This window comes from Budorcas taxicolor, chromosome 5 (genome assembly GCF_023091745.1).
Source record: "Budorcas taxicolor isolate Tak-1 chromosome 5, Takin1.1, whole genome shotgun sequence".
Classification (NCBI taxonomy): Eukaryota; Metazoa; Chordata; class Mammalia; order Artiodactyla; family Bovidae; genus Budorcas; species Budorcas taxicolor.
In genome coordinates this window covers 18,822,992-18,835,615 of record NC_068914.1, presented here as the reverse complement: position 1 = coordinate 18,835,615, position 12,624 = coordinate 18,822,992, and the positions used below count along the sequence as shown (strand labels likewise).

Below are 12,624 nucleotides of genomic sequence, written 5' to 3'. Positions count from 1 at the left end.
TGGTTGGTGCCCTGTATCCCTGGCTCTTATGTTATAATTACACCAGGTGGGGACACCCCAGGGCTCCAGAGCCTTTGTCCTCCCTTCCTGGCTGGGGGGTCGGGTCCCAGGGTGCAGCCTTTCTCCGACCCCTGGTGCTTCCAGGGTGAATAAGGCTGTGAACCGGGGCCTTTGCTGGGGTGTCTGCAGCCTACACACCTGCCTGCCAGCCAGTTCCAGTTATAGGTTGTGAGTTACTCACTGGCTGGGATTGTAAGGGGTAGACATTTACAGATATATATTTTTTTATCCACCCACTCTATGCTCAGCCCTGTTCTGGGCCAGGGACACCAGGTAGAGGAGATATCCTGACAGGCTGTGGGAGAGACAGGATGTCTGTAATGGCAACTATAACTCAGATGCGGCTATGATGACAGTAGTAGTGCCTACCATTTATTATGTGCCAACTGCATGCCATGTACTCTGCCTCGTTCTTTACACATATGAACTTTAATTGTCCCAAAAGCCCCTTGGCAGGGTAGGTGAGCATGGGATACTGTGATTATCCTCAAAGGGCATTCACAATTTATAGATGGTGAAACTGAGGCAGCGTAAGGACTCTAAGTAACTTTCCCAGATCAGTCTGACTCCAGAGCCTATACTCTTAGCCTTTATGCTCTGCTGTAGAGATTGTTTGGAGAAGGAAATGGCAACCCATTCCAGTGTTCTTGCCTGGAGAATCCCAGGGACAGACGAGCCTGGTGGGCTGCCGTCTATGGGGTTTCACAGAGTCGGACATGACTGAAGCGTCGCAGCAGCAGCAGCATAGAGGTTGTTACTGTGCTGAACCTTAAATGTGGGTGGAGATCTGTCAGCAGGAGGAAGGGGAGGCCAGGTGAGAGGAATGGTGTGCACCGGGGTCCAGAGGCAGGGGTGCTGCCGGGTGGCAGTAGACAACCCATCTGACTGGGGAAAGGCTCAGGTGGGGACGGAGTGACAGGTAGGCAGAGAGCCCCAAGGGGCCCACGGGGACGGCCTTGAAGCCCCGAGGTGTGGCTTGTGCTCCTGTGGAGGGGAATAGAAATCTGTGTGACCCTCTCCCCATGGCCAGCGGTGAAGAACCAGGTCACAGGCAGCTTCATCCTCAACCCCAAGGGCAAGGAAGCCACGAGCCGGACCTTCACCGCAATGGGCCTGGAGTGGGAGTACGCGGTGGAGGATGCCAAGGAGAGCCTCAAGACCAGCGGGCCCCTGCCCGAAGCCGTCACTGTCCTGGTGAGCCCTCGCCCTGTTCAGTGGCCCCTGCCCACTCCCCTTGCTGCCCCAGTCCAGTCCCCTAACCCACCGTCTCTGCTGCCGAGCCAACACTCCTGTCCCTGTTCAGGTGTCTTTGGGAGCCTGGGCAAGGCCAAGGTGCCCTCTGTATTTCCAGGCTGGTAGAATGGGAAGTGAGAAGGGAAAAAGAAACTGTTGTCTCACTGTCGGCACTCCCTGAAGCGGGAGCCTGTCCTCCATAATGCAGGCTCGGAGATAGGGCCCAGGAGGAGCTGGAGGACCTGGGTTGGTTCCCCCTGTTATTCTGCCGTCTTCTGGTGTCCACTTGCATTGTGACTTTGCCAGGAAGTGCGTCCAGTGGCCTGTGGCTCACGGGTGCTGTTTGACACTGCCAGCTACTGTCCCAGCTGGGACCCACCTCTGCCCATACCTCCTCTTCCTAGACCATAAGCCAGAGCTTGTGGATCAGGGATCATTAACTTAGGAGAGCAGGTCAGGAGAGCCTCTGTCGTCACTGACTGGAGACCCTGGACATGCTTTGTTTCTGGTGAGACACTCGCTAGTCGGGGAGGTCCTAGAGGACAGGGTCTGAAGCCAATCGGTGTCAGTATATCAGTTCAATCCAACATGGGCTTCCTGTTCACCCTATATTTACTGCCCACACATACACCTATGGCCAGTTGATTTCCAGCAAGAATACCAAGAACATTCAATGGGGAAAGAAGAATCTCTGCAACTAATGATGCTGGCACAACGGGATATCCACAGGCAGAAGCATGAAGTTGAACCCTGGCCTCACACCATATACCAAAATCAGCTCAAGATAGATCAAAGCCCCAAGAACAAGAGCTAAGGCCCTAGAACTCTTGGAGAAGATAGAGGGATAGATCATGATTAGATTCGTGATTGGATTCCTAGATACGATACCAGAAGCATGAGCAGTGAAAGAAAAAAAAAAGATAAACTGGTCTTCATGGAAACTGAAAGCTTTCGTACATGGAAAGACATTTTCAGGAACGTGAGAAGATAACCTGAACAGAATGGGGGAAAGTGTTTGCAGTCATATATCTGATAAGCGTCTCTGTCATAGACCATCTTCTGGAGACAGGCAGTGTGAGAGCTCTCGTGAGCAGGACAGACCAGCAGACATGGTTTCTGCCCTTGCTGGAACTTAGGTGTGTGGGAGGGAGAATCACCGATGGGCACACAGCCTGTTCAGGCCAGGCACACAGTAGGTGCTTGGCCTGAGTTTCCCTGTGGCTGTGGGTCTGAAAGTCCTCCCCAGGCCATACTCGGTGCTGCCCCCTCCTGGCTTCCACTGGTTCTGCTTCTGACCCCACATCCTCCCTGGTGACGCCTCCTCTCTGGTCTCTCTATGCTGGCCTTGTTTCCCCGCCTCCAGTCCTGGGCCACCTCCTCCGTCTCCCCTCAGGTGCTCCCCCCAGCTGAAAGCGGCCCCCGCAGCAGTCTGGCCTACAAGTACATCATCCACGAGGACCTGCTGCCCCTCATCGGGAGCAACAACGTGCTCCTGGAGGAGACAGACACCTACGAGTGGGCACTCAAGAGCTGGGCGCCCTGCACCAAGGCCTGCGGAGGAGGTACCAGCCTGCCTGACTGTGGGGCAGCCCAGGGCCTCTCGGGAGAGGAGCGGGAGGGGTCAGGGGCCTGAAATTGTCTCCACTTACCGTGTCCCCAGCTCATGCCTCAGTTTCTCCACAAAGGTCTCTGGGGTGTGACAGCCTGCCTGGGCAGGGCCTTGGGGCTGGGCTGGGAGTGCTAGAGACAAACCTGGGGCAGGGTCTCTGCCCGGCAAGGGCTCCGCCTCTGTGCGGAGAGGCTGTGGTGCAGAGCCACGTCCCCACTTGCACCGTGGCAGGGACACCTGAGATGGGCTGGTCAGGGGGCTTCCTTAGAAAGTGACTTGGGGAGGAGATGTTGCAAAGGCCCAGAGGGAGGTGGGACTCAGAGCTCACAGTCCCTGAGGCTCTGGGCCAGGATAGTGGGGGGCCTGGCAGAACCGAGCCCCCACAGCTGGCTGCCCTCCTTCCAGGGATCCAGTTCACCAAATACGGCTGCCGGCGCCGACGAGATCACCACATGGTCCAGCGGCACCTGTGCGACCACAGGAAGAGGCCCAAGCCGATCCGCCGACGCTGCAACCAGCACCCGTGCGCCCAGCCAGGGTGAGTGCTTCGGGGGAGGGACGAGGAGGCTGAACACAAACGTCCTGCAGCTCTGACCTCAGGATGAGGGGTGCTCCTCCAGCGCTGGAGCGTGGGGGCGCACAGACCCGGCAGCCGGGACTCTGAGCAGAGAGCACCCACACACCAGACGCTGCCCATGGCCAGCACTGCTCTCCTTGCCTATCCATCCCCTCTGAGGTTTCTAGATTAGCTTTCACTTCCAGAAAGAGGAAGATGTCTCCTTTGTTCTGTCCCTCCCAGCATCCTTTTACAGGTGGGGAGGCTGAGGCCCCATCTGTGGACCCAGCTTTCTCTCCATGATCCAGGGGGTCCATGGAGGTGCAGAGGAGCTCAGTGCTTCCAGGGCCTAGGCTGGGGCATGTTCACCAGTTCCTCTGGCCAGTCATCTGGGGCCCAGGGACGCGGCCTGGCCTGCCAGCTCCCAGCCCTGGTCTAGTCCCTGGTTGGGATTCCCTGGCTCTTTTGAGCACAGGGTCACGTTCTTGGGGGTATTTGGAGAAAAGAGAGGCTTTTTTTCTTTTCTCTTGGGACTTAGGGGAGAAAAGAGCCATGATTGGTGTAGGATCGAGATCTGGCCTCTGAGCCTGTTGCCCAGCACCCCCTCAGCCCCTAGCAGGCTTCTCTAGGGGCCCTCAGGCAGGGCCAAGGGTAGTGGGCCAGCAGGAAATCACAGAGAACCAAGTCTGCCCTGCTGCCTCCCTGGAGTCCTCTCAGGGTTAGGAAGGGGATTCCGATTCATCCTTGCTGACCCATGGCAGCTCTGCCCCTGTAGGGTGAGGGGCCTGGAGCCAGGGTGGGAGCTGGTGGCCGGTGCTCGAGCCTGCCATGGCCTCCCTGTGTCCAGCCCCAGGCCATGGTCCCCAGCCCCCAGCCCTCCATGCTTTTCTTTGACGCATCACTTTTTATTCCGGCCACTTTCCCCATAGACCCTGGTGGTCACAGAGTATGTGGGGCTAATGCCTTCGTGACCCTCAGCAGGTCGCCCGGCAGAAACATGGCTTGTCTCTTCATGTGTTAAATGCCAAGTGAAGTTTGAGGGCTTTTTGTGTAGTTTTCTAAAGGAAAGGGTTGGCTGAAACGATGCCTCAGGAAACAGAGAGGTGGCATTTGGGGGCTGCCCTCCCTCCATCCTGCCACAGGGGTCTTGCATTTTCTCTTTCTAGACAAGAGCAGTTTTGCTTTGGTCTAACTCTTCCAGTGGGCATCTGCTTAAGATGCCACTGGGAAGTTGCTCCGTGGCTAAAGCTAAAAGATGCTTGGAGACCACCAGCTTGGCTGATCAGCCAAAGCTCTGCCGGCACTGGCAGTGACGGTGGCAGTGCCTGCATCTATGACACACCTGCCGTGTGCCATGCACTCTGCCACATGCTTTACGTACACGTGTCCTCTGACTGTCCCGAGAGCCCCCTGGGGGCTGGGGTACTTCTGCTTCTGTTGTGGCACACGGACTCACTAGCTGCAGTGTGGGCTCCAGAGCTCATGAGCTCTGTGGTCTGCAGCACACGGGCTTAGTTGCCCTGCAGCATGTGGGATCTTAGTCCCCCAACTAAAGATTGAACCCGTGTCCCCTGCATTGGAAGGCAAAGTCTTAACCACTCGGCCACCAGGAAAATCCAGAGTGTTGAAAGAATCCTGATGTAAAGGTGGGCTGACTGTGGCTTAGAGCGGTCAAGAGCTTGCAGGGTGCAAGGACATGCAGGGTGGCAGGATTTAAATAGGCATTATACCCGTTTTATCGGAGAAGGCAATGGCAACCCACTCCAGTACTCTTGCCTAGAAAATCCCATGGACGGACGGAGGAGCCTGGTAGGCTGCAGTCCATGGGGTTGCAAAGAGTCGGACATGACTGGGCAACTTCACTTTCACTTTTCACTTTCATGCATTGGAGAAGGAAATGGCAACCCAATCCAGTGTTCTTGTTTAGAGGATCCCAGGGATGGGGGAGCCTCGTGGGCTGCTGTCTATGGGGTCACACAGAGTCGGACATGACTGAAGCGACTTAGCAGCAGCATACCCGTTTTTTAGACGAGGAAACTGAGGGAATAAATGACCTCCCTAAGGCCGCACACCTGGTGGCTGCAGAGTCAGGTGGATGGCTTGGCCCCCAAGCATTCTGAAGCCCAGACCTTCTCTCTGGCTCCTGCCACCTGTGGTTCAGAGGGTGGGAGCAGCTCTGGGAGAAAGTATGCCACAGTCCTGCCTTCCCTCTACCTTTCTCCCTGTCTGTCTCCAGGTGGGTGACGGAGGAGTGGGGCACCTGCAGCCGGAGCTGTGGGAAGCTCGGGGTGCAGAGTCGGGGGGTGCAGTGCCTGCTGCCCCTCACCAACGGTACTCACAAGGCCATGCCGGCCAAGGCCTGCCCCGGGGAGCGGCCTGAGGCCCGTCGGCCCTGCCTCCGCGTGCCCTGTCCACTCCAGTGGAGGACAGGAGCCTGGTCCCAGGTGAGCTGTTCTCAGAGGGTGCAAGGGGCTGGGCTAATAGGCGCTTACCCTGGAAAGTCCAGAAAGAGGTGGGTCTGGGATGGGGAGCTGCCGAGAGTTCTGGTTGTCCATGCAGGCAGAGTTTCTGGTTGAATTTCTCTCCCCACATCTGATTTGATTTTTCTCAAAACAAAGTCCAACAGCTCCCATGTATGCTGGAACATGGGTTTGCTCTTGGCCTCTATATTATTCAGTATCTGCTTTGACCTTCACTGAGAGCTAGGAGGCCTGGGCTAATATCCCTGTGTTTTAGATACGTGGATTGAAGCACATTCTTTTTAGTATTTATGTGTATTTGGCTGTGCTGGGTCTCACCAGGATCCTCCATCTTCACTGTGGCATGTGGGATCTAGTTCCCTGACCAGGGATGGAAGCTGGGCCCCCTGCATTGGGAGAACAGAATCTTAGCCACTGGACCTCTAGGGAAGTCCCTGAAGCACGTTCTTGCATTCAGGGAATATTTCCTGAGCACCAGCTACATTCCAGGCACACTGTGCTAAGAATGCCTAGAACCCATTTCCAACAGACCTGACTCTTGTCCTTGTGGTGCTTCCAGTCCAGTGAAGGAGACATGAGACAAGTACCAGAAACAAAAGCATGTACAAGTTGCAGTTGGGTCTGAGCAGAAATAAACAGAATAACATATCAGGGAGGGCCTCTTTGAGGCGGTGACATCAGAGCTGTGACCTGAGGCATGAGCCATAGGAAGACCCTGAGGCAGGAACAACCTTGTTACATTCCAGAAACAGAAAGGGACTAGAGCTGAATGGGAGGGGCAGAGGTTGTAGGGTGGCTTTGGAGAGGTGGGCAGGGGTCAGACGCTGCAGGGCTTTATGAGGAGTTAGTTATTCTAAAAAAATTTTTTTAATATACCCAGAGGCTATTTTCGGAGAAGGCAATGGCACCCCACTCCAGTACTCTTGCCTGGAAAATCCCATGGATGGAGCAGCCTGGTAGGCTGCAGTCCATGCTAAGGGTCGGACATGACTGAGTGACTTCCCTTTCACTTTTCACTTTCATGCATTGGAGAAGGAAATGGCAACCCACTCCAGTGTTCTTGCCTGGAGAATCCCAGGGATGGTGGAGCCTGGTGGGCTGCCATCTATGGGGTCGCACAGAGTCGGACACGACTGAAGTGACTTAGCAGTTATTCTAAGAGCAGTGGGAACCTTGAAAGGTTTTGACATGTATTACGAGCTCTGATTTCAGGTTTAAAGATCACTCTGGCAGCTCTGTAGCAAGTTCATTGTTGGCAGGTCAGCGAAAGAGAAGGGAGACAATAAGAAGGCTGGGGAAGGGTCCAGGGACCACAGGGTCTTGTGTTTTCTTGAAAATTCATCGGGTTTGAGCTTTGAAGACATGACGTAAAGTGAAATAAGCCAGACACAAAATGATGAATACTGTAGGATTACTTAACGTGAGGTACCTGTAACAGTGAAATCCATAGAGACAGAGAGTAGAAGGGTGATTGCCAGGGAGCTGGGGGAGAGGGGCTGGGAAGTTAATGTTTGATGGGCGCAGAGTGTCAGCTTGGGAAGAAGAATCAGTTCTGGAGCCGGGTGGTGAGAGTTTCATAATAGTGTAAATATACTCAATGCCACTGAACCATGCACTTAAAAATGGTCACAATGTAAATTATAAGGTCTGTATATTTGACTATAATTTTTGAAACCTCAACTGATCACAGAGATAAGCACAATAATGCTTATTATAATAGAAAAATACCAGGAAATATTTATATATATATATATCCATCCATAGGAAATTATACCAAAAAACCCCCCATGGTTTGTTCACGTAATAAAATACTATACAGCAAGAAAAATAAATAAGCTTGAACTGTGCTTATCAACATAGATAAACCTCAGAAAAATAGGTGAGAAAAAGCACTGACGTATGAAGGACAAAAAGACTTCCAACGGGGCTACTATTTATGTACAGTTTAAAAAGACACAGCACAATATTTGAAAATATGCCAGAATGCTGGTTTATTAACTTTGCTAGTGGGCTGTTTGAACAGGCGTTCATGACCAGCTTCCTCATACCTTTCTGTAGACTTGAAGTAGGGCACAATACAGAGTATCTGGGTTTTATTGTTATTAATTTTGGGGGTTGCGCTGGGTTTTCGCTGCTCGCAGGCTTTCTCTAGCTGTGAGCGGGGGCTACTCTGGTTGTGGGGCCCGGGCTTCTCATTGCGATGGCTTCTCTCGTTGCAGAGAGCAGGCTCCAGGGCACGAGGGCTCAGTAGCTGCAGCTGTCAGGCTCTAGAGCTCAGTGTCAGTAGCTGTGGCCCACGGGCTCAGCTGCTCCGAGGCATGTGGGATCTTCCCGGACCAGGGATCAAACCCATGTCCCTTGCATTGGCAGGTGGATTCTTATCCACTGCACCACCAGAGAAGTCCAAAACAGAGTATCTTAAATAACTAAAAATCCCCACACAACCCATGCAGATTTTATATTCTTCTCCGTAACATATAGCTTTGTTTGAATGTAAAACAGACAGATTGCTGGTCCATAAGGGACCCCTTACAGAAAACAGAGGTGACAGCTGGTGGAAGATCTTGCCCCTGTAAGACTGGCGGAAACATTCCAGAGCTATTGTGTTGTAACTCTTCATCCTGGGAAGATGAGCTGTTTTTGTCCCGTGGTTCTGTGTGGTGTGTGACCCCTGTGTCTCCCTGGGTTGTCACCTGCCCCCATATGCGAAGTGGACCTTTGCAAGTCCTTCCCACCCCACTGGGAGAGGCTGTGGTCAGTGCTCGCAAAACCCAGTGACCTCAGGGGGCTATGGGTTTGATCCCTGGTTGGGGGAGTTCTGCATGCTCTGTGCAGTGGCCAAAAGACAGCCCAAAACAAACAAGCCCAGTGGCCTGGTCACATAGGGCCCCCTCCCTTGCTTTTCCTGAAGTGACCCTACCCATCTATTAGAGCCTGGGGGCGGGTCCTGGAGATGGTGTGTGTGGTGGTCCTCACCAATGGCCTTTTGCTCCTAGCACCCATGCCAGGATACTTTTGAGCATGTCTCTGCATGCTGAGTTTTGGAGAGCAAAGTCAATGAATGTCAGAGATAGAGGGGTCCGTGGGGACCCCGACATCTAGCTCTCTTGGCTAAGCTGGTGTTACAGTCTGGGTTCCTGCATCCCCTTGACAAGGTATCATCAAGTGCATAGACCTGCCGCAGGTCCCTTGGACTGGCGGATGGCAACAGGGAGTGTGCCAGGGTGATACACAAATTATTTGAGGACCCAGGCACAAACTAGACACAGTGGACATAAGCAGTAGTGCCGAAAGGGGGTCCCATAGGCCCCCTCCAGGAGGTGGGGAGGTTCGGGGGTTCTGAGATCAGGACAGTGGCTCTTTCCCACCTAGCTGAGGAATATTTGGGCTTCCCTGGTGGCTCAGATGGTAAAGAGTCTACCTGCAATGTGGGAGACCCGGGTTCAATCCCTGGGTCAGGAAGATCCCCTGGAGGAGGGCACGGCAACCCACTCCAGTATTCTTGCCTGGAGAATTCCATGGACAGAGGAGCCTGGTGGACTACAGTCCACAGGGTCACAAAGAGTCGGACACGACTGAGTGGCTAAGCAGCAGCAGCGGGGTATTTGAAGTTGCTGCACTGACCTGGAGAGGCTGTTGAGTGCCGTCCTTGTGCATCCTGGTCAAGGATCAAGTCAAGCAGAGGCTTGGCACCCTCCTCTGTACCCTTTCTGTCCTGCACGTTGGCTGGAGCTCACCGCCTCCTTCCTCTGTCTCTCTGCCCACCCCGGCCTGCCCGCCCCACCTTGCCCCCCCTCCACCCCACCCTGGCCTGCCCGCCCCCCCACGACAGTGCTCTGTCACCTGCGGAGAGGGCATCCAGCAGCGGCAGGTGGTGTGCCGGACCAATGCCAACAGTCTGGGGCAGTGTGAGGGGGCCAAGCCAGATACGATCCAGGCCTGCAGCCTGCCCGCCTGCGGAGGTGAGCCAGGTAGGATGGGGGTTGGCCAGCTTCTCTGGCCTAGACCTGAGGCCCAGCCTGACTGGCTTCCCAGCCCACTGGTACCCTCCAGTACTAGAGCTTCTTCCCCGCCCCTCCCAGGAAATCTCCAGAACTCCACAGTGAAGGCTGACGTCCGGGAACTTGTGACCCCAGAGGGGCAGTGGGTGCCACAGTCTGGGCCTCTGGATCCCATCAACAAGATATCATCCAGTAAGTATATCTCTGGACCCTATCCCTTTCCCAGCCTCCCAGTGTCTAGCATCACAAGCATGGGCCGTGCAGTGGAGCAGACCCAGCTTCCAGTCTGTTCGTGTGACCTTAGCCTCCTGAGGTGACTGTCACCACCTCACAGCCTTGGATTCCTCAGCTGTGAGCGGGGGTGATGCTTGTAATGGTCCATGGTTCCTTATCTGCTGTTCCAAAGTAACTGAAAGCTGCAAATGTCTCCCTGAATCTGGTGCAGACTCATTGGGCAGCAAAATCGGAACTGAACTAACAAGAGATTAGTTATTCTTTTGTTACAGGAACATTGCCATATTTGGTTACAAGGTGACCTCTCAGGCCCACCGGGGATGTTATATAATATGAATACGGTGAAGATTACTTTTCTAACTTCCAAAGTTCTGAACTGTGAATCATATCTAGTTCCAAGGTTTGGGGATGGCAGTGGTAGTTCTGAGCTGTCTTTATAGGGCTTTTGAGAGAATTAAATGAGATAATGTATGCACTCCTGCCTAGCTGTCAGCTAACAGCAACAAAAACAGTAGCAGTCATTTCTCTCTGCTTCATGATCCTGAGCCCATCAGATCACCCTCTCATCTTTCCATCTATCTGCCCGCCCATCCATCTATCTGCCTATCCATCTGTTAATAAACATTGACCAAGAACCTACCAGGCTTTAGGTTCTGTGCTCCTTCCTAGGTTTCTTCTCTGTTTCCCTTTCTCACTGTCCCAAGGACCAGGGTCTGTCAAGATGAGTAGCAGGAAGATCCCAGACCCTGACTCCTAATGAGAGAACCAGTTGGTTGGCTGTGTGACCTCGTGCACATCTGTGAACCTCTCTGAGCGCAGCAACCTGATCTGTAAAACAAAGGGGTCTGATGAAATGTCTTCAGGTTACCTCCTGGCTCTAGTCTTGCTGCTGCTCTGCTCCTGTGCTGAGGCTCAAGTGGTGCAAGAGTCTGGTTTCCTTTCCTTTCACTCGGGAGCGAAGGGGACCTCTTACTCTGGTCCTAGGACTCTGGCGCCGTCTAGAGGCCACTTGTTTTCCATTTTCTCTAATCTTCCTCATTCCCCTTAGCCTGCACCCTACATTTTCTCTCCTTGCTTTTTCTCCTTCCCCCTCCCCTCTTCTTCCTTGTCCCCTCCCTCTCTCCTTCTTCTCCTCCTTTTCTCTTTCGCTGTCCCCTCCCTCTCTCCTTCCTTCTCCTCCTTTCCTCTTTCCCTGGCAAAAATTAGTGGAAAGCTAAGCTCCCGACTTCACATTGTCTGGAAAGACCTACCTGAAGTTATCACAGAAATGCAAAAACGTTTTTAGATGACATTTAAGCCAAAGCAAACAAAACTAATATAGCGAGCACCCTTCTATGCCGGAAACTTTTTAAATGCTATTTTCAATAATAATATTATTATCATTTGGTAAATGTCAGCATTATCCCCGTTTTTACCGAAGAAACTGAGGGTTGAAGAGTTTAAGGCCTTGCAGCTTTTAAGTGGTAGAGCCTTGAATGAAACCTAGATTTGCTAGATTCCATAGTTAGTGGTAAGGGGGCTTCGTGTTTTACATGCGTGCTGACTGCTGGCAGGACGTTTAGGCTGCTTGTCACACTGCGTTACCAGCTGCCTGGTCCTGGCCGGAGCGGATCAGATTCCTCCGGGTTGACTGGGAGATGGTGAGGGTGGGAGATGAGGGACTGAGTAGGCGGTGGGGCCTGGCGGATGGGCACCTCCAGCATCAGTCCTGTGCTGTGTGTGCAGCGGAGCTCTGCGTGCGGGACAGGTCCATCTTCTGCCGGACGGAAGAGCTCAATCGCTACTGCTCCATCCCCGGCTTCCACCGGCTGTGCTGCGAGTCCTGCACCAAGAAGGCCTTGAGCCTAGACCCTGGCCTGGCCTCACCACCACCCTTCTCCACTCCTGGGAGCCCCTTCTCAGCACCCGTGGCCCCTCCAGATGCTGTGGAGCCCTCTATGGGGCCAACGGGATCAGACCACCGTCAGCGAGACCAACCCACGCTGCTCCCAGGACCTCTGGGCACAAGTGCCCCCGTGACCCGAAGCTACTTTGCTCCCCAGAAACCAACCCCTACAGCATTCCGGGGCACTTCCCCGAGTGCCCCCTGGGGCTGGACCGGGGCCCCTACCCCAGCCTCTGAAAACAAAGGGCTGCTCAGGGAAGACCCGAAGCACCCAGGCACCAGCCTTCCCTCCACGGCCCCAGTGACATGAGCCCCGCCTCGCCCTTCCCGCCAGTCAAGTTTACAATCTCTGTGCTGCCCCGAGACCCCCGGCTCAGAGGACACACAGCGGGGCGGGGGCCTGCACGGACTGCCTTTTAAATTATTTGCCTTCTTGTCGTTCTAGTTTGGGGCTGTGACACTTTTCACCCTGTGAAATGGGTGTATGAGGAAGAAAAAGATCAGGGAAAGTCCTAACCGGAGATACCTCAGCAAGCAGCCCAGGTGACCGCACCGAACCTCTCAGG

The 12,624-nt window shown here is 53.9% G+C and overlaps 1 protein-coding gene across 1 annotated transcript in view; it reads left to right on the top strand.

Annotated features, from left to right (window-relative positions):
* The window catches only part of ADAMTS14 (ADAM metallopeptidase with thrombospondin type 1 motif 14), a 97,248-nt gene extending 84,880 nt beyond the window's left edge, over positions 1 to 12,368 (top strand). The window contains exons 16-22 of the mRNA XM_052640147.1: positions 1,091 to 1,254; positions 2,687 to 2,855; positions 3,308 to 3,440; positions 5,695 to 5,902; positions 9,771 to 9,900; positions 10,021 to 10,131; positions 11,899 to 12,368. Coding sequence (XP_052496107.1) covers positions 1,091 to 1,254; positions 2,687 to 2,855; positions 3,308 to 3,440; positions 5,695 to 5,902; positions 9,771 to 9,900; positions 10,021 to 10,131; positions 11,899 to 12,368 — 1,385 coding nt within the window. The remainder of the gene's footprint in view (positions 1 to 1,090; positions 1,255 to 2,686; positions 2,856 to 3,307; positions 3,441 to 5,694; positions 5,903 to 9,770; positions 9,901 to 10,020; positions 10,132 to 11,898) is intronic.
* The last annotated feature ends 256 nt before the right edge of the window (positions 12,369 to 12,624 follow it).